Source organism: Ictalurus furcatus, chromosome 11 (genome assembly GCF_023375685.1).
Source record: "Ictalurus furcatus strain D&B chromosome 11, Billie_1.0, whole genome shotgun sequence".
NCBI classification, from domain to species: Eukaryota; Metazoa; Chordata; class Actinopteri; order Siluriformes; family Ictaluridae; genus Ictalurus; species Ictalurus furcatus.
This window is the reverse complement of record NC_071265.1, coordinates 8,747,943-8,770,008: the sequence shown is the minus strand read 5'-3', so window position 1 is coordinate 8,770,008 and position 22,066 is coordinate 8,747,943. Positions and strand designations below refer to the sequence as shown.

The following is a 22,066-nucleotide window of genomic DNA, read 5'->3' as shown; positions in this document are numbered from 1 at the left end:
GGATTATTCCAATAAAGAAGGTTTATATATACACAAGCTGGTTCAAACCGACAAATTCTATGATAACTCGGATAACAGCTCTGGGCTGCGATTCACAAAAGTACTGCCTAAGTAGATCGTGGACACCACTGGCTCCAATATTCTCTATGATCAGCTTAACTTTACGACGCGTTTGGGAAATACAGCCATTTACAATTGTGGTGAGAAGAACAGCATGTCCGACTGAGCTTGAGATGAGAGTTGGCAGTGTTTTGGCAGCACGAGGGGGACCTACACAATATTAAGCAAGTGGTTTTAATGTTTTGGCTTATGTGCTAATGTTTCCCTGTGTGTCAGGAAAGATGACTGCAGAAGAAATGCACTAGTGAGTGAGATTTGCTTCATTCCAACACTGACTAATCATTATCCAGTAACACAGGCTTAATTATCCACTCCTCATTTCTCTCTCTCTCTCTCTCTCTCTCTCTCTCTCAGGTAACAGTATACTCCTGTCATGGGAAGTATCCCTCTGCCACCATATTTAACGTCAACATAACTTCACATTTAGATGCCTTTTCAGTTTTTTGTAACTTTTTTTAATCTCTTAATCTTGTTTTATTTAAGAAATAACTGTACTTTTTGAACAATTTGCAATCAACCTTTTTTAAACAAAACAAAATACTTAAACCCTCTACAGGGATAAATAAATAAATAAGCCAGATTTGTGAAAGTCTGAGTTCTATTAAACTGAACATGTGCCATTTCTCTTGTGATGTGAGAGTTGATAACCTGTCTGTTACAGATGAGAACATAAAATAAACCCCAGAAGTTCATTCCAGGGGTCCAAGCTCTAACACACAGGCATATATCTAAAATATATATCCAGAGACAGGCAGGCAAAGATCAAAATAAGAGAACAACCATAATCAAGAATAAACAATTACTAAAAAAGGTTCTTAAAAAAAAAAAAGAAAGAAATCACCCCTATGTGGTTCTTCCACAAATTGTTGCCACAAAGTTGGAAGCACACAATTGTCTATAATGTCTTTGTATGTGGTAGCATTACAATTTCACTGAAACTAAGAGGACCAAACATGTTCCAGCATGACAATGCCCCTGTGCACAAAGCGAGCTCCATGAAGACATGGTTTGCGAAGGTTGGAGTGGAAGAACTTGAGTGTCCTGCACAGAGCCCTGACCTCTCGCTGGACCCACTGGCCAGGACTAAATCAATAGGAAGTTCTTCTCATCCACTCAGATGCACACAGTATAGGGCAGATTCCTTAACATCTTTTCGGGATATCCAGGTTCTGCCCATGATACCAGAGTCCTGAAGAACATCGGGATCTACTGTACAGAGAGGCTCTGTATCCTCTACCAAGATATTTTATTGTGGGGGATGGTGGCTACCACTGTATCATTAATCCTGTGGCCATCATTACTCCATGCTGGGAGCCAGTCCAAGGGAGGGTACAGGTCCACTTCAAGCACCACCATGCCAAGGCTCGCTCCATAATTGAGCAGGCCTTTGGTATAATGAAGACATGCTGGAGGTGCCTGCTGTTCAAGTCTCTTGAGGTAGATCACAACTTTGCCAAAACAGTCATTGTGGCTTGTGCTGTTCTCCATAATATCTGTCTGACAACAGGAGACATCGTTGAAGCCACTGAACCTGTTGATGACACTGGTTTGCCTCCACCCTGCCCAGTGAGAGGGGACTGAAGTGGGAATGCCTGGTGAGATAGACTTGCAGGCAAACTTTCAGCTCTGCAGGTTTCTCCTGTGAAGTTAAACGACCATGATTATTTGTAATCTCATCCAGATAATTTTTTTCCCCCCACAATGTGATTATGTTTGGAATATGGACATTAAATTATCTTCTTCACCATGCCTCCAGCCCCATGCTTTACATTACATACTGTACCCACATTAACAATACATAAATGTGTAAATATGTAAAAAATAGCAACAATTATATGCTTAACATAAATTTGTCTTAATTCCCTGAGAGTATCTGATAATGTGTTAACTGCACATTTAATGAAACATAGTTAAAACATAAAAACATAGATAAAAAAATAATAATAGAATAAGACAGATCATCCACTACTATTTATAACAGTAGCAAATATATGTAGCTATAAAGCAGCAGGTCATTCTTTTATATGCTTTTATTTAATTTAAACGTGCTTGGTTGCACTCTCAGGTGATTTCATCTTCACTCACACAGCAGAAAAAATTTTGTTTACTCCTAAAGAAATGAGTCTTCTATAAACTACTATTAAGCTCTAATTTAAGTGGTCACAACTTCATGCATTAATAAAAGAGTGTTAGAACTAAGAGTGTTAAGGTGTTATATAGTAGTGACTTCATTTCACTCTAGTCCGTTGCATTAGGTGAGACAATTCTCATTGAAATCCAGCACCATCTTATGGAGCAAGAAATTACAGCAGCACATTCTTTTCCAGCACCACAGAACATGAATAGGGACTCAGTCTGCTTGCAGATGTTAACATACTCTTAGTGAAACTGACCACTTGAAGAAGAAGAAACCTTTGGAGGAACCAGAGTCAAAAGGGAACCCATTCTTGATTAGGCCACACCAGATAGTGGGATTATGCACATTACAGTAGACAGTCAAAAAAAAAAGAAAAGGCAAATTGTGCTAAACGTGTTAAACGGATATGTTGTGTTGGGTATGATCATACTGTCATTAACAGCCATGGTATAAACAAAGGAAACTCATTATAATTCTTAGAAGATGCAAGTCTATAGATTATGCACAAGCAAAACATGAGTGTTGGACATAAACAGGTTTTTGGGAAATGCCAGTCTTCGGGGTACACATGTGAGAATATGCACAACTACAGGTGATAAGTCACAAGAAATAAAGATACCAAACTGCACTTTTCACTTGACACTGGAGTAGTACCATCAGTTTAAGCATACATAAAATAATAATAAAAAAAAACATGAGGAAGGAATTAAATCATTTTAAGCCTATGAGTACTGTGCTCATTAAATAATTCCATCAATCCATCCATTTTCTGTACTGCTTATCCTACACAGGGTCACAGGCAGCCTGGAGCCTATCTCGGTGGACTCGAGGCACGAGGCGGGAGACACTCTGGACAGCCTCACGCACTACAGACAATTTGGAAATGCCAATCAGCCTATAACCCATGTCTTTGAATCGGGGGGGGGGACCGGAGTACCCGGAGGAAACCCTCGAAGCACGGGGAGAGCATCCATGCACACAAGGGCGGAGGTGGGAACTGAACCCCCAACCCCAGAGGTGTGAGGCAAACATGTTAACCACTAAGTCACCGTAAATCCCGACTCAGTAAATAAATCATAAGAGCCTTAGCAAAACTACTGCTGTTGGCTGAACCCACCATAAACTGTATGTACTTGGTTTTCTGATATCAGATCTTTTTTTACTTACTTAAAGATGTGTAATACTTTTACCATCTAAAGAGGACGTACTTTTGCTTAATCTGGCAAACTGACCTCATAATATCTGCCCTACATCTCAATACTGCTTTTACTGCACACTTACTGACTTTGCTTCATCCACCATGTTTTACTGTTTGAAAAGGAAATCTCAGTGCCTTATCAGTAGGTTCACAGAAGCTGACTCGGTCCCTAAGTTCTTTGAGACTTAACAAAGTTTGTTTAAATTGACAAAGTAATGAAACTGCTCCAAAATATGGCACTGTACTGTAAGTAATGGAACACAAACACAATCCTCATAAATACAAATAACGATTTGAAACCACAGGATGGCGCCATTACAACTGAATTCAAACAAAGCCAACATATTACTGGACCCATGTTGTTTAACTATACTGGAGTCCTAGGATATAATTCAAATGTTTTAAAAAATATATATCCTGAACACAAAAAACCCTAATTAAGATGGTTTTGTGAGGTGAAAAGTGAGCATAGTTTCAGACATAAATATATAATGTATCACAGATATAACATTACATAAATGTCTGTCTAAATTATAGAGCATTTTTCTTTTAATGGCTGTTGTTAAAAAGTCCAGCAGAAATGGCACAGCAAATAAACTGTAAATCACTAAGAAGTAATCAAAAACTCGGGAATAACAGCCTCATTCTGACCCATCTGAGAGTCATTTTAGGAAATAAATAGTCCTGAGGTACCATACAGCGTTTTTAATGTTCAAAATGCTTTAACACATATTTTAGAGAGCGCTAAAAACATGTGCCAGTGAATGACACTTCTTTAACAAAAGCAATTTCCTCTCAGTATTTATGTTGAGCTGTGAAATGTGTAAAGTATCAAACCATAACACTTGGGTGGTTTGTTCACTCCGAATCAAAATGAAGAAAAGCGCCTGGGGCGTGTGTCCACTTGAAAAGGCCCTGATGTAATGTCTCGAAGAGATGGGTCACTCTGCTGAGCTAATACACTGCCTTGTCACCAGGGCAGAATGCCTTTAATTTACAGGCCTACACACACACACACGCACACACACACACACACACACACACACACACACACACACACACACGCATGCACACACACACACACACACACACACACACACACACACACACGTCATAAAAACACAGCACCCAGCTGTGCTAACTCTCCAATCCCATCTCCCAATGATGAGGCCTTAGGCTGAGGCAATATGGCTGGCTGGAAACAAGGTACTAGAACTCTCTGTAGTAATCTCAAAGCCCTCGTTCTTCATTTGAGTGCATCTAGCTTTTCCCAGGTCCTTTTTCTTTGACAAGTCTGGCCATTATTTTTCTGCGGTAAAGCAAACTAGCTGAGGTTAAAGTCAAAAAGAGTGCAAACAAAAGGAAGGGGATCGATACGAAAGCTCAACACATATTGACAGGAAGTGTGTTTACCTCCAAGAAGTTTTTAAAAAAATATATATTTAAAAAAAATATATAGAAGTATAGCTTATAGGATATTAAACTGAGATAAATATCACTTCACTGCAAATATGAGCTATGACGCTTTAAAAAATGTTTAAAGTAGTTTTTATATAATGAAAAGAATTTAGAATTTCATGTGTGGTCCGAAGATAGTTTTACGTGCTTTCAAGAACGTATACTGACTAGAGTGTATATAAAGTGTAAAGGTTTGCACCTCGTTGTTTTTCAATGGTAAAACATGATTCATTTTAAATAATTTATTTCATTTAAATATAATTGACGTCAAGTTGTACTGAAACTGGGAGGATGTGAAGCTGTTCAGAGGACATGGACGTACTGAAGAGGTTGTAGGAAGTTAAAAAGGTAAATGATAGGCATACATGTTATTAAGGAATATTTAGATCATATCCAGGGACATGAACTTTAGCCATTTTATTGCTTGGAATAATCACGTTCAAGTTGCGTTGTTGTCATTTCAACCATATACAGCTGGTACAGTACACAGTGAAAAGAAACAACGTTCCTCCAGGGCCATTGTGCTACATAAAACAACACAGAGCTAGACGAGACTACACAGAACTAAATAAGACTACAAAGACGTATCCAGGACTACATAAAGTGCACGTGTGCAAACATGTGCAAACATTGCAAGACAGTACAACAATTACTAAACCGGACAATAGGCACAGTAAAGGACAGTGCAGCGCCGATCAGTACACAGATTTTGGAACTGGAATAATGTGCAAAGAGATATTACAATATAATAATAAATATGCTAAATGTAAGCATAACATTCTAATCAATCAAGACAACATTTTGTTATGGTGTTTTAGCAGCAATTTAAGAAAGAAATGTGCAAACATTGAAGAGGTTGTGGAACGGTGTTCAGTTGAGTTTGGGTGTGTGTATGTGTGTCTGGGTTGGTGTCAGTCGTGTCTCGGAGTATTGAGGAGTCTGATGGCTTGGTGGAAGAAGCTGTTACACAGTCTGGCCGTGAGGGCCCGTATGCTTCGGTACCTTTTTCCAGACGGTAGGAGGGTGAAGAGTGTGTGTGAGGGGCGTGTGGGGTCGTCCACAATGCTGGTGGCTTTGCGGATGCACCATGCGGTGTAAATATCTATGATGGAGGGAAGAGCGACCCCGATGACCTTCTCAGCTGTCCTCACTGTCCACTGCAGGGTCTTGCGATCCGATACGGTGCAATTACCAAACCAGGCAGTGATGCAGCTGCTCAGGATGCTCTCAATAGTCCCTCTGAAGAAACACCTGTGAAATCTAACATATTAATGTCTTGCTGATAAAATATTTTAAAAATGACGTCATTGTCGTCTTCATTTTGTTATGAGTATGCAAACTTTTGGACTCTAGTGTACTGTATAGTTCAGAGAAACCAGCATTTACTGGGCTATCTTGGATCTTTCTGGTTTAATAAAACACCCCAAAAGCACTGTGCCTGCTTGGTCATAACACTGATGTATTATCGCCTTAATCAAAAGGTGATGGACAATAAATATCAGGCCCATTATTTGTTCCCGGCTAGTGTGCAGCAGTGTATTCTGTTTGTACCTTGTGTGTATATTATAAAAACGATGTTTGCTTTAATATAATAAGAAGACAATGAGAAGACAAGAATTAGCCATAAGAAGATATAGAGCAAAAGAAAATGTAAATACTGCAGGCCATGAACAGATATGATCACAAACATTTCACCTGAATTGCTCATTCTATATAAAGTTTAATTAGAAAATAAACTTTTTAAAAAGACTTACAAATGCAAATTAACCTAAAGGTTGTGGTTGCAGTTGTGAAGAATTCTCACCCTTAACCTCTTTGATGATAAAATATCTAATTTAGAAGAAAAAAAAAAAAAGCAATCAGCTGTTTCGTCCAAAACATGGTAAATAAAAGATATGTAACCTTTTCATTCCAATTATGGTTTTTTCATCTGTTCTTTTGTGTAATTAGCATTTTGATTGTACAGTATGTGCTTAGTTACTTTTATTTTCTCCTCCGAAGGCATTTTTTTGGGAGGGGGTGGGGGGACGACAAATGACAGAGTAAATAATCCATCTAGTTTGCATTCACTCACAACTGTTTTTCACATGCACATTCTCCATCAGTGCTGATCATGTGTTATGGATGTGTCAGTGACATGGGCAGAAAGATATCAGCACATATGGAAATCATCTGTAGGGGGCTTTTTGACAAAATGTGTAATCACTGGATGTCACTGATAGGCTGCATGAATCTACAGTCTAGGCTAGAAAGAACTCAGCCTCAACTGCATTACATTAACTTTGAATTTATATTATATGGATTTGAACACATGCACAATGTCCAGCTTGTATGTATTTTCCAGGGTTCTCATTACTTCACTAAATTAACTAAAAATGCTTTAGGCTTTCTAATTGTTGTGATCTTTCCATCTACTAGCGTAGCTGGTACTTCAAGCACCTTGGGCGAACCTTCACAAATTTGTCTCTTTTAAGCTTTTAATGCTGTCCACAAAATCCTTTAAGTAGACATCACATGTGTTCCTTAGGACTGCTCTCCTAACTATAAATACATTGCTTGTAAACTAACCAGGACAGTCTTCATCAGGATTGCCAGGTCCCAGTAAAATTCCCATCCATCCATCCATTTCCATACTACTTATCCTACACAGTGTCACAGGGGAGCCTGGAGCCTATCCCAGGGACCTTGGGGCCCAAGGCGGTTGACTCTCTGGATGGGGTGCCAACTCATTGCAGAGCACAATTGCACATCCATTCGCACACTACGGACAATTTGGAGACACAAATCAGCCAACGCATATCTTTGGACTGGGGGAAGAAACCAGAGTACACGGAGGAAACCCCTGAAACACCAGGGGAACATGCAAGCTCTGTGGCGGAGGCGGTATTCCAACCAGCAAGCCGGAGATGCGATGCAAAATGTGCTAACCACTAAGCCACCGTGCTCCCCAGTAAAATATCCATCCCAACTAAATTCCAAAAACCACACAAAAGACCTGAAAGTTTGGGCATTATTCACTCCCTCCACTTTTCCCTCAATCTTTGCAAAATATGTTACAACAGAAATGGTTCTGTACATCGTAGATACACTGCACTTAAGCTAAGTGACGAAATATCATTACGATTATTTGATACAGATGAAGATTTTTGACACTCCTTCTCCCCGCAACCTTTTTTCCCAAATCCGCCCTGGCAACCCGGGTCTGCACCGACTATCAGTCACTGGTGCGCAGTTAAACTTTATCCGGGTAAAAACAACTCCACACAACGTTCCTCAAACATTGTGTAACTATTTCTATGTTAATATAAAATATACAGGTATAATAATCAATTGTTTTATGAAGTTACAGTACAATATATCACGTATGTACATCGCATACACACAGTATCTGAAAGTTATATTTATTGTTTTATTTATTTAGTCGTTTCCCGGGGATGTATATCACCGCTGCACGGCGCCAAAATACAAATTTTAAACTGCTGTTTATCTACACTGACGCCCGAACACATTATAATTTAATGTATAGTGAACGAAAGAAGCCATAAAACAATGCCGTAAGTTATATCTGTTGGCCTTTCCTCCCCGTAAGCTTTAGTTAGCATGCCGCTAGCAGGCTAGTAAGGTTCAGCTCGTTAACTGTTTCATGAATGATTTCTTTAGTTTTTCTTTTCTAGTTGTTAGCTGGCCGTGTTTTATGTGCTGGCTGCCTCATTTTATCTGTATCTTGTGATCAGTATTTATGTAGAGTTTGGTGAAAATACCAGAATTCATAACTATATTTTCTTTCACAGTGTCAAAAGAAGCCTTCAGATAAAAGCCAATGAGAAGAATGTGAGCTCACAGCTTGATTGGTTTTACTAACACCACTGTTTATTGTTTTAAATGTGATTTTTTTTAGTGTGGTATCACCTGTTATACACTCAGTTGCCAGTTCATTAAATACACATAATATATAGGTATATATAATACATATGTAATATATCATAATATATATTTAAAGTTATATTATTACTGATTGTAATACATCTGTTGCTGTGAAGAGTTTGTCAGTCCCTTGTATCCCTTCTTTCTAATCAGATATGATTTGGGTGGTGAACATTTTCAGCATGTGTTCACCACTTTATTACACACGCCAACCCTGTTGAGCCACCTTTGTAAGTGTACAGTTGGAGACTATAGCTCAGTATTTACAGTATATGTAACATTTCCAGTCAGGCAGGTTTTGTTGTCATTCCTTCATGTTAGTTGTGTACAATGGAACAAAATGTTGCTTCTTCAGGACGCTGGTGTGACAGACAATACTGTGAACTTTATGAATGAAATGTGGTCAGGGGAAAAAAAAATCTTGAATGATTGTGATCGGAGGTCTTTAAAGGGTCATGAAACCTTCAATCTTTCAGCCCAAGTCTACCTCTCAATGTTTTTGAAAAATGCAGTTTAAATGTGCGTGGATGGCTGTGTGAAGAAGGGCGGGGGAGTGGGCGTGGCAGGGAAAGGCAGGAGAGGAAGAGGAGGGAGAGCCTTCATAACACACCATAATATGGATTGTGACATCTACTACATCTGTAGGAAAGCACCACGTGCTGTCATGAATAAGAAGACGAAAATAGTGTAAAAATACCCCAACTCAAAATTAACCATTTTTCTTCTACGATTAAAATGAACGGATGCTAAGATTGTCTTTTATGATGTGCGATACGAACACCTCTGTTAAAATCTCAGAAAAAGTAGTTTTCATGACGCTTTAAAACGCTTGGTGAAGTCGCATTGTAAAAAAAAAAAAAAAAAAAAAAAAGGTCAGAAGCACTCATGACTATGTTTAATAGTGACAGGTAGAGCATTTCCACACACACAATGTGAGGAGAACATACAGGATTGGGACTTAACAGCTGTGTGGCCACAAGAAAGCCACTTGGTGGTGTGGCTAATCGGGGAAAAAAAATTACTTAAATTTGATAGGGAGGGTAAAGATTGGACAAGGTCATGTGGTCTGATGAGTCCAGATTTACCCTATTCCAAAGCGATGGGTGCGTCAGGGTAAGAAGGGAAGCACAGGAAGCGATGCACCAGTTATTCATAGTGCCTACTGTACAAGCCTCTAGAGGCAGTGTTATGATCTGGGGTTGCTTCAATCGGTCAGGTCTAGGCTCAGCAACATTATGCAGAAATAAAATGAAGTCAGCTGAATACTTGAATGTACTGAATGACCAGGTTATCCCATCAATATATATTTTTCTTCCCTGACAGCACAGGTATATTCCATGATGACAATGCCAAGGGCTGAAATTGTGAAAGCGTGATTCCGGGCGCATGAGGAATCATTTCCACACATGAATTGGCCACCACAGAGTCCTGACCTTAATCTGACTGAAAGTCTTTGGGATGTGCTGGAGAAGACTTTACGGAGTGATTCAACTCACCCGTCCTCTACACAAGATCTCAGCCAAAAATGAATGCTACTCTGGGCGTAAATAAATGTTTTGACGTTGCATACGGTTGTTGAAACAATGCCATGACAAATGTGCGCCATAATCAAAGCTAATGGTGGTGCGACGAAATATTAGCGTGTGCGACTTTTTTCTTTTTTTTAGGCCAGCAGGATACAATAATTAGACAGGACAACAGAACAATATTGGATGGATTACAAGGCATGACCGTTATCATCCCAGTCGAATAGTCCACATACTGAACATTAACATGTCACTGGTGGTCCCTTTCTGCTGATGGTTGCGGTAGAGGTTGGCAAATTGTACACAGCAACAAAAGAACTACAGTCAGTAATTATACACGCTAGGTTTACCTGATGAAATTGCATCTGCATTGTTTACTCTAGACTCCAGTCAAGAGGCACACCAAAGAAAGGAACTATTCAACTTTGACTGGAACGATGCCCATGACCCCAACAGCCAAAACCCAAGGTATTGGAGTATACAATTGCTGTTTATACATACTGTATGTTGATAACTAATAATGACGACTGTCATGATATAAAGGAGTGTCATCAAATGAAGAACTGAATTATACTGTACATTATACAAGAGAGGAGAGAGAATTTTTTTTAAAAATAACCACAGCTGTAAAATAATTTCTGTTTTATGCCCTTCCTTATTGTGCTAAAAGTAAAACTCCACAAATTTCCTAAAACACTTCTTAAGTCCTTTTAAAACAACGAGACTGTCATTAAGTAAGAAATAAAACACTTGGGGTGTGCTGTTATAGGAAAAAAAACACTGATGGAGTGGTGTCATGCAGCCTGACAATAAGTGGAGTTACTGTTATAACCCCGAAGTTGACTATTTTCCAATAACTGCATGTCCCGATGTGTTTTATTCATCTTATACCACAGCAATTTCCCCAACACTAACAGTAAATAAATATTATAGAAAAGCAAGTCGATCTTTGTATCAGTTAATGCTGTGGAACACCCACTGAAAAAGCAAGTTAGTTCCTGTTGTTACTTATGTTATGGCTGATATAGACAGTCATTTCCTCATCAGCCTCACTTTTTTCTTGAAATCTTGAAATTAGTAAGACAAGAAACATTAGTTATGCAGCTTTACCTCTGACTGTTACAAAGCACTAACACTAGACTTCTTCCATAAACATTAAATAAACGTTTCCTTTCAGAAAACTCAGCACGCGATTTTAATCTCTTTATGTGGAGCATTCACCGTACTATAGAAATAATAACTTATTAGAACTTATTAGGTGATGATTCATTTTCTATAACAGCAGCATGAACTTGTCAGAGCTGCTGTTATAGAAAATGAATCATCACCTAGGGCTGGGCGATATATCAATATAATATCAATATTGTGATAAATTGTATGATATATTTATTATAAATTCTATATTATATAATATATCATATCATATTAAATGGTACATTTCTAAGATATCGTTGGTATGGTGATATTTCTTTTCCATGTTTTGTGTTTGTAGGCATAAAAGAAAAGTATTGTCAAATTCAGTGTAGCAGATTTTGTTTATTTTACTACTGTTTTGCGGACAGTTTGTTAGCTAAATTATACATCGTGATACGCATCATGTATCGTAGAAATGTCCTGAAGTATTGTGATACCGTCATATCGCCCAGCCGTATCCACGCCTTCTGACTATATGAATTAATTGTTCAACAGCGCTGTGTTATAAGGCATATTTTTTCAGGTATTTATGCAGGTAATTATGCATCATAAAATGTCTCATTAGCTTTAGCATTGTAGTGATGGGGAATCCTGATATTAGACCGTGCTTCTTCCTTACCGTCACTTATATCACTGTCCACTGCAATGTGATAGATTACTGACATTTAGTGCTTCATTAACAGGTAATTACAAAACCAGTGGGACCACTGTCAATACCTTGGAAGCAAAAGAGCCACAGACAGAAGCCGAGAGGTCAGTGTGTATACTGTATGTAAGGCAGTGCTTTAAACAAACAAACAAAAAAAACCCCACACTCTTATGTTTATGGTTTAAATATGTTGTCATGTGGGGTTAAATAAGCATTTTTGTTACAAAGTGACTCTAGAATTTTAGAGTCATAAAATATGACTCTGAGCATGATCTAAGTTAAACTGTAAGTATATTAACAATAATGAGTAGATCTTTATACAGTAGATTTTCAGTACTACATTGCATCATAAGAAAAATAGCATGTGTGATGGTTTTTGTGCCATGCCCTAATGTACTGTTACCATCTCATTAGTTACATACAGGTGACAGATCAAAGGAAAAAGCAACATAAAGCTACTTAGTAAGGTCTGGGCCACCGCAAGACACATGAACACCTTGACACAGAGCACAGATTCTCCAAGTCTCTGGATCTGTAATGGAGGGATGGAGGAGAGTGTTGTCTAATAAAATCTCCAATATCTCCCATAGGTGTTCAAGTGGGTTGAGATATGGGGACTGTGAAGGCCCTTGCATATGATTTACAATATTTTCAGACTCAAACCATTCATTGAGCCCTCGTGGCCTGTAGATAGGGGGGGGGGGGGGTCTTCCAGGAAGAGACCACTCCCATTGGGATATAAATTGTTTAGTGAGGCTAAACCATACCAGCAATATGGCCCCAAAGCAGGGATTTTCTTTTCATTTGTCACCTGCCTGTAAATATGTTAATTGTAGCTTCAGTTGTGTTTTCTGTGGAATTAGCGTTTCTCTATTTAAACTGTGTGCACCAGTCCTGTTTTAATTTTTATGTAGTTTCTACTAGTGGCATTGTCAGACCATTAAAACAAAAGGATATCTCTCATCATTAAAGGATATTTCCTTCGTCCCGCTCAGCATTATGGTCATTATGACTGATCAGAATTTAATGACAGGACATGGAGGGAACTTCATCACCAGCTAAAATCCCTCTGTGATTTACACAGCACTAAAAATAGTTGGTTAAGGAGTGTTTAAGAAAGACCTATTTCCCCTTCAACGCATACTAACACAGAGCCCCCTCTCAATCCATCAAGACAAGCATTAGTTTTGAATTTTATAGTGAAGTCATTTAAGAGGAAGCTAGTTAAATATATATAAAAACATCAATAACGAGAATGAGCTTATCATTAATTTAGGAATGTGTTCATTTGGAAAGAGCTATTCTAGTGCCAAATTGTGACCATGACTGGATTTAGACTACAGGAAAAGGTATCATAGTATTATATGGAGCACTTTTAATATGACTTTTTTTGTCGGCTGATGTTAACAGAACGTCTGGGGTGACGAGGAATTTATACATTTGCAAATCTTTTGGTCAGAATGGATTTTCTCAGGTCTAAATTGGAAGGATCTTTAGAGGCCGTAATGAAGACCAGGCAAGAGCTTGAGTTGTTATTGGTATGTATGTTACATTTAGACAGCCCTCTGCACCTCCAGAGTAAAAGTACCCTTTCTTTGTAATAATATATGTCATTTGTAAAGTTTATGTCTTTGCATATTGAAGCCTGTAGAGGGCAACAGTGAGCTGAGGAGTTTGTTGCTGATGGGTCATGCTGACTTGTGCACTGAACTGAAGAGACACAAAGAGCTGAGTGAGTCCTCATTACATTGTTTTAGGGCTGGGTGATATATCGATGTAATATCGATATCGTGATAAATGATTATGCAATACACATTTCTGAGATATCGTTGGTATGGTGATGCATTTTTAAAAAATGTTTTTAACAATTACAAATTAAATGGTACTGAATGGATGCCTTTGATTAGACGTAATTTAAAAAAACAAACATCATCGTCTTTGTATTTGTTCGCTTTAAAGAAAAGTATCATCAAAATCTGTTTAATGGCTTTTGCTTAATTTACTACTGTTTTGCGGACATTTTGTTAGCTAAATTATATATAGCGATACGCATCTGGTATCGCTGAGATGTCCTCAAGTATCATGATATGATATTTTTGTCATATCGCCCAGCCCTGCATTGTGTCCAGATTTTTTCTCTACAATTATCTGTCCTATCCTTACTATCTTTACTATTTCATGTGAAGGTTCAGAAATGGCTTCAACAGGCTTATTTAGAGCTTTGTTCTGAGTCCATCATGCCCTAAGCCCTTTTTTTTTTTTTTTTTTTTTTTTTTTTTTTTACAGCTTCTAAAGTGAACTGTCATGTTAATGCAATGCAAATGCACAAGAAGTGGCTCCAAGGTAAGTGGCCTGAAACGGAGTTCATCTAAACGACTATTTAAAATGGAATAATATTTATTTTCTGCATGGACAGATCCTTAACGTTGCTTAACCCTCCTATTATGTTATGGGTCAGTTTGACCCATTTCCTCATTTGAGATGTTTTTCTCTTTGAAATTTTTTGATTTTCCTCATTTAGGATCATGAACTTTGTCTCGGACAAGCCATAATAACGGTTTACTGTTTTAAGGTGTTCTTTGCTGTTTTTGTGTGTATTTAAACTGTGGAAATCATTTGGACCCATAACATAATGGATGTAATTTTTTCCCCCAACATAATAGGAGGGTTAAAGATGTAGCACTTATATAATTATAGCGACATTAAGTGATCTCTAATTCATTCCGCTTGTTTGTTTAGTTTTCTGTATGAATTCAACTGACTGCAGTATTATGGCTGTGACCTTTGTGCACTGCGTAAATGCGTGAGTGAAAGAAAACATTTGGAGTTCCACTTATTTATAACCCATGATTGATTTCAAGCTCTAAAGCCTCCGAGCCTCATTCACATTTTGAGGTTTGAGAACGGTTTGGCATTTAATATGATGCTGAAGAGCCATAAATGTTCACTACAGTCACAGCCAGAATAAAAGACTCCCTCTTCTTGAGAAAAAACATTTAGTTTTCGTAACACAAACAACCACGCACTTCTCTGCATGAGATAGAATTCATTTGATTATTGCAGCCTTCAGCAAAGCTGCGCTTGTGATTCAGTCACATAATGATGACTTGTAGAGAGTGAATGGGAGAATTGTAGTGAAGTTTAAAAGCAGTTTTAAGATAAGGTTGCCCAAACTTGCTTAAATTAGTCACACTGAAGGACCTCAGTGCAAGGGCTTGGCACTGCAGGAATGTCACATTTTTGATCACATGATGGAGCATGAAATGTATTAGTGCACAGAGCCCCTCTTACAACAACAAAATAGAACGTTTTCACAGCATGAAGTGGATGTGTTAACCCATACAAATGACTATGGATGTGTTAGTGAATGAAATCAGGACAGATAATCCTGTTGCCGTCATATATTTAACATGGAGTTAAATATTTTGCATTGGTGTGTGTTTAAGACTAGTAACTCACTAGTTGTAGTTATATTGCCTTCACATTCTATCATATGTGCTTGTTTTGTGACATTACATAAATTTATAATAATAATAATAATAATAATAATGATTATTATTGTTATTTAAAAGTACTGTTTAAGTATAATAAATTCTCACCATTTTACAGGGTTTACTTTTGCATTTCTTCTTACCTCTTTATATTAAATGAACCAATATATGTAAACAGAGGCAAGAAAATCAAAACGAATATCTCTCAATATATATCTCTCACATGGCAATCATTATTGTTTTATAATTGCAGCATGAATACGTAAATGACATATTTAAACTTATAGATGTAGTCAAGATGAGTGAGTTAAAAGCAGAATTTAAATGTCCAGTAGACATTTAGCCACATTAGTCATGGTCAGTCATTGTGCTCTTTTCATTGTGGTATTAGCCGGTTTACACTACCGGACAAAAGTTTAGACACATTCATTCTTTCTTTTTTCCATATTTTAGAATAATAATAAATTAATCAAAACTCTGGAGTAACACAAATGGATATGAATTATGTAGTGATAAAAAAAATCCAAAATAAATCAAGATAATTTAATATTTTAGCATCTTCAAAGTAGACGCCCTTTTTGCCTAGAATTTCCAGAAATGTATTCTTGGCATTTTCTCAATTGATTTCTTGAGGAATTTCCCTGAGATGCTCTTTAAACAGTATTAAAGGAGTTCCCACCGACGCTGGACTCTTATTGGCTGCTTTTCAGAATATTTCGCTCGAGTCGTCTGTTTAAAAATATATATTTTTGTAAATAAAATGTTAGTTTTCTAATGAAAGAAATGAATATGTCGGCACAATTATATTTTTGTCTACAACACCGATTTCAAACATTTAATCATACACCTTCAGATCAAAAGGTTTTTAAGACCATGAGAAACATTTCATTCAAGTGTCTCCAAACTATTGACCGGTAGTGTATCTGCTCACTTAAATTGAATAGGTTTAATCCAAACCTCAATAAACCAAACCTCACTGTGCATAAGGTGGGAATACACCATGCTAGTCCATCGCAGGGCCCCATGCACATTCACACCCTCATTTACACCTAGAGGAACTTTAGAGCAGCCATGCCATGTGTGGTATGTTTTAAGTGAGAAGAAACTGGAGAACGTGAGGGTGATTTATTTCAGTTAATGGAGTATTAACGGGGTAAGGTTTTGAAGTGACTTGAGATCAATTACTCCTTAATGTAATTAGCATTAACAATTCTTGCATTCATCGGAAATGATAGAGCTTGTTATAAACCCCACACATGTGCACATACAGTCACCCAAACTGACATGATGGAAATGGCACCAGTCTGATTAATGGCCAAACTGAGTGCCAGGCAGTGTGATAGTGCCAAGACAGCTGAGAAAATTCACATGGATATTTCAACTTTCACAGACAAATTTTCGAATCCATGCCCTTAAAAGTGGGCGTATCGTCTCCTAAATCTTCCCATTGGCTTCCGTGATGACGGTACATCTCTCAAACTTGGGAAAGTTTGGAACCTTTTTGGTACAAAGTCACTTCACTGAACAGTTCAACTATACATTTCTTGACATTTTCAGACATTACAAAGTTGCCACCAGTCCCACAAAGCATGTGCTGATGAGCACAAAATGGAAAAAAGAGAGCACAATAATTCTGAAGCAAGTTTGCTGCTCACAGCGCAGGTATTGATTATTTGGGTGTTGCGAGAGATTTGGAAAATTCAATTAAATGAGTTGAGCAAAGGATTCATAAATCGGCCTTTGCCTCCGCCCAAAGCACGCCCTTCCAGACACGTTGTTATGTGCTAAATCAATGTTGCGCTTCACAATATATTTTCTTTGGAGCATGAAAATAAATAACATTTAAACAGTTCTGCTTACCGCCGAAACAAGTTTTATCTTCACCAAAGCCCTCTGTCATTGGGAAGCGGCCGCCTGCTCTCCTCACGAGGGGTAGTAACATATTTTTATGGCAAATGTTCCATAAGAAAATCCTATATAATGTGAATTTTGTGGAGGAAAAATGAGGAGGAAGGGGACGGATCAGCAGTATAAAAATTGATCAGGCCGTAGATGGGGTCGAGTCAGGGGAGATTTGTAAGACAGCCTTAATAGACTGTATTAAAGAAAGATTCCTTAAAAATGTAATAAAACAAATAGGTTTTCAGCAGTTGGCTGGGAAAGGGTCACAGACTCTACTCTCATCACATCAATCAGGGGCTGTTGATGGATAAATGGAGACTGCTTGCGGTGAATTTTATTCTTTTTTAATGCTTTTTCTTTGGAAAACACAGACCCAATTAAAGCTATGCTGTATATTAGAGAATCTTTGGGAGGGGTGGGGGGTACGGGGTTTACAGGTGACGAGCTGTTTTTCAGTATTTCAAAGCTTTGATGCTTCATAAGCATTTATGAGCACATTCATCTGATGGATTTAATATGTTAGTATCATTTGAGTAGCTTTCGATGAGGCATTTTACTTGTGTTGCTTGAAAATAGATTGTAAATGTTTGCAACAGCTAATGTTAGTGCTACAAGATCTTTTTTTTCTGCTGTTGTATATTTTAACTTTTTTTTTGCACACCAAGGCTTTTTAAATCCTATCTATCTATCTATCTATCTATCTATCTATATATATATATATATATATATATATATATATATATATATATATATATATATATATATATATATTATCAAAGGTGGTAAATGTGATGTTTGTAATCCACAGGTGCAACACAGACTGGCAGCTCTTATGAGTTTTTGAAGAACATCTTAAGGCAAGTCTTTTTTCTCATTAATATAAACTTGTAAATGGAATAGCTCTGTGTGTCTTCTGAGAGCTTATTGTCAGTGTGTTTGATGTGCACTGAACAGCCTGTCAGCCTGGAGGCAGAGACACATCTGGGCTGCTGTCTGTCAATCCAAATGTGTATGTGTCAGAAGCAGACTGAGCAGCATACACGTTCTCATTTATACACATCCTGCTCTCCACAAGGGTTCTCGTTCTTATATTTTACCTGCTTGCTGACTAAATGTTGATTCTACAGTGTACACTGTGCAGTGCTGCTGCAAAAATATGTTTTTACCTCTGGCCTGTGCTGTCCGATTAGAGCTGGTACATAATATACACACATTCAGCAACAGGGTTCTGGCCCTTACCTTGTGAAAAACATTTTTATGTTCAGTTTCATAGATCATTTTAAAAGCCAAAACTCCATCATGAAGAGTGCATTAGAAAGGTGTCAATGCAAATAAATAAATAAATAAATAAATAAATAAATAAATAAATAATATATACCGTGGGGGAAATAAGTATTGACAACATTTTTTTTCAGTAAATATATTTCCAATAAGGCTATTCACATGAAATTTTCACCAGACATCAGTATTAATTCAAGGAATCCACACATATAAAGAAATCCAAACGTTAAAGTCCATAAATAAAGTTATGTGTAATAAAGTGGAATGACACAGGAAAACGTATTGAACACGCTAACTGAAATTTACTTAATACTTAGTGGAGAAGCCTTGGTTTGTAATGACAGCTTCAAGACACTTCCTGTATGAAGAAATTAATCGGCCGCAGTATTCAGGTGTGATTTTGGCCCATTCTTCTAAACATATTGTCTTGAATCTAATTGAACAAGATTTAAAGTCAGATGATTGACTGGGGCATTCTAACGCGTTGATTTCTTTTTCTCTGAAACCAGTTGAGCGTTTCCTTTACTGTATGCTTGTTGACGCGTTCAATACTTATTTCCCCCACTGTGTATATATATGAAATGGACAACATTAAAAATGGAAAGGGTAGGTCCTTACTGAACATCACATGCTTGTTGCTGATTGGCTACCGTACACGTCAGTCTGAGAGAGTGCGGAAATCAGAGATCTGGGAGATGTTTACACTAGAGGTTGACCGGCTGATCGGTTTTGCCGATTAACCGGCACCAATAACCAATTGCTGGAAATATCGGTTATCGGAAAAAATACACGCCAATAGTTTTTCACGGTTGCATCCGTTGCAGGAGCAGCTGAGAAGTGTCCGCTGTCAGATTGCTGACAAATTTTGTTGTGTTATTTGAAGTGTTTTTGGATTAATTTTGGATGCCTAGGTTTTTATTTGTTATTTGGAGTGTTACTTTTTGGTTTAGTTTGGATGTATACGTTTTATTTACTTTAATATTTATTAATACTTAATATATATTAATATTTATTTCATTTACATGGTACAGTCAGTACAGTTTATTTTTGTAATAAAGTTCAGCAATATTTTACTTTGAGTGTTTAAAAACTATCGGTTGATTAATCGGTTATCGGCAGGTAGGTACCGCCCAACTTACTTATCTGTATCGGTAAAATCGTCTATCGGTCGACCTCTAGTTTACAATAAGACAAAATATGAACCTTAATCAATCTACTGATACTGATACTCATATGTAGTACATTCATATGAGGTTATTTTAAATGTCAACTTCACACGCCATTAATGAGTATGCGAACACCGCCTAATGAGTCTCTGTTACTGTGTCAACAAAATATCTGTACTTTTTCCATACATTATGATTTTGCAGATATGTGCCAGAATCTTAAGAAGCTAAAACGGACACCCTAAATCTCAAGTCTAAACTCAGCATAACTGTGTGAAATTGTTAGTGAAAATCTGACGATTTGACATGATCACTTTATCATACAGATACACTATAGTGCAGTGAGGTGCAGTTTCCATGTTAATCTTGTCTCTTTATTTGGCAGTGGCTGAGAAGGCCAACCTGAACAACAGCTGCTGGCCACACAAACCATCCTATTTCTGCCCAAGGTGGATCATATAACTCTCACTTTATCACCCCCAGAGGCAGCATGAAGGACAAAAGCACAAGGTGGCCTGTTAACTTTTTTGTACTTGTGTTTTCCCATATACACGGCCTCCTTTTGTTGGAAGTAAAAAGTCTTGGGGTGTGGTTTTTGGCAATAATTTGACATGAATTGTGTCTGGACAAACCCCTCCAGCCACTTCAGCCTGACCATCCTTTCATGGAAAGAAAAAGAAGACAAATCCTGAGTACTGGATTCTGAGTCTGTGCATTTATTCCATTACATTCATGCACTGTTGAATGCTCATTTCTGATTGGTCAGAAGGTGTTGATTATTTTTCTTTAACAGTAGATCTGTCGATAGTTCCGGCTGTAAGAACCAGCTTATATTAATGCACTTATTCTAATACATTATCGTTGTTTCTATGGTAACAGTTTTCACAGAGACTTGTATGGTGAATGCTTCACATAATTTAAGACTAATTATTAAACATTAAAAAAAAAAAGGTGTGTTAATTAACCAAGAAAAATGAACAAGCTTTCTGCAAGGAGATGATTATTTATGGAACATTTATGGAAGGAGTCTCCAGTGTTCCACCACGGGAGCACGTTCTTTCCGTTTCCACTTTGTGCTTTTCAGGTTCTCAGGAACATAACGAAATGCATTTTTTTTGTGTGTCTTATTCAATACAACGCAGAGGGGGAAAAAAAGGCTGGTGAGGGAACAACAGAGGCAGTTTATAATCTTAAGCATGAACAGGAACAGGATCCACAACATTAAACCTAACTATAAATGGATAAAAATGACATTCATTAATAAATGAAATCATTGGGAAATTGCTGTTTTATAAGTGTAATACAACATGTTGGCATGCTGCTATAATAAATAATCACTGTTGTAACAGGTTGCATTACACTGCCCCATCGTTGATTATTTTCCTATAGCAGCATGCCCCCAGGTGTATTTATTTTCCTTACTTAAAACTAGATAGTGCAAGGTCTTACAACCATGGTCAAGCTCCTTAATGTTTTTGGTGCTTGTTTCCTGGTCCATCACTGAATTAACCAACGTGTCTTTTTCTCCTTTAGCTCCAGTTGTGTCTCTATCTGTATTTGATTTCTCTGTTTTTCTGCACGTATTGAATCAGAAGCAGTCCATTCTCCTAGTCGCGTGTGTGTGGGGCTGCGGGGCTTGTGCAAGCTGTAACACTATAGCCCCTCTGTGACCTGATAACATTTACAGTTGTAATGGATTTTTTTAATACCAGTCATTAACTCGTGTGAAAGAAGGAGGTGGCGAAAGATTGTGTGCACCTTTGTTCCTCTGGTATTTCAGCTTTATGACATTGTGTTCCGATATGTCCCTTCCCATCATTTTTGTTTAATGGGGCATGCAGGCAATGCATTTTATTCAAGGTATATCTTTTTTTTTTGTGGGGACACATGCACGGTATTTTTTTGACGTTCACTTAAAGTGCTTGATCTTACTGTAATTTTATTCATCATTTCAAGGAGATTTTCTGGTTTGCTGATACAGAATAAGAGACCCCACAACAATTTTGTACAAAAGAATTTA

At 37.6% G+C, this 22,066-nt stretch overlaps 1 protein-coding gene across 3 annotated transcripts; it reads left to right on the top strand.

Annotated features, from left to right (window-relative positions):
• The first annotated feature begins 8,081 nt into the window (after positions 1-8,081).
• itgb3bp (integrin subunit beta 3 binding protein) lies at positions 8,082-22,054 on the top strand. Of its 3 annotated transcripts, XM_053636449.1 has the most exons (10): positions 8,082-8,467; positions 8,705-8,744; positions 10,166-10,651; positions 10,747-10,831; positions 12,241-12,310; positions 13,666-13,744; positions 13,851-13,938; positions 14,493-14,549; positions 18,408-18,456; positions 20,432-22,054. In XM_053636449.1, the coding sequence occupies exons 3-10, from the start codon at positions 10,637-10,639 to the stop codon at positions 20,436-20,438; spliced, it is 450 nt and encodes a 149-aa protein (XP_053492424.1). In that variant the 5' UTR covers positions 8,082-8,467; positions 8,705-8,744; positions 10,166-10,636; the 3' UTR covers positions 20,439-22,054. The 3 variants fall into 3 exon arrangements, with proteins under 3 accessions (XP_053492424.1, XP_053492423.1, XP_053492425.1); XM_053636448.1 differs by lacking the exon at positions 10,166-10,651; XM_053636450.1 differs by lacking the exon at positions 8,082-8,467 and having other exon boundaries at positions 8,600-8,744.
• The last annotated feature ends 12 nt before the right edge of the window (positions 22,055-22,066 follow it).

What these genes read in the sequence shown, in the direction of transcription:
- itgb3bp (XM_053636448.1), top strand. An exon ending in TAAAAGCCAATGAGAAGAAT is followed by an intron (nt 8,745 to 10,746) that starts GTGAGCTCACAG and finishes TGTTTACTCTAG; the next exon opens with ACTCCAGTCAAGAGGCACAC. An exon ending in CCACAGACAGAAGCCGAGAG is followed by an intron (nt 12,311 to 13,665) that starts GTCAGTGTGTAT and finishes TCTTTTGGTCAG; the next exon opens with AATGGATTTTCTCAGGTCTA.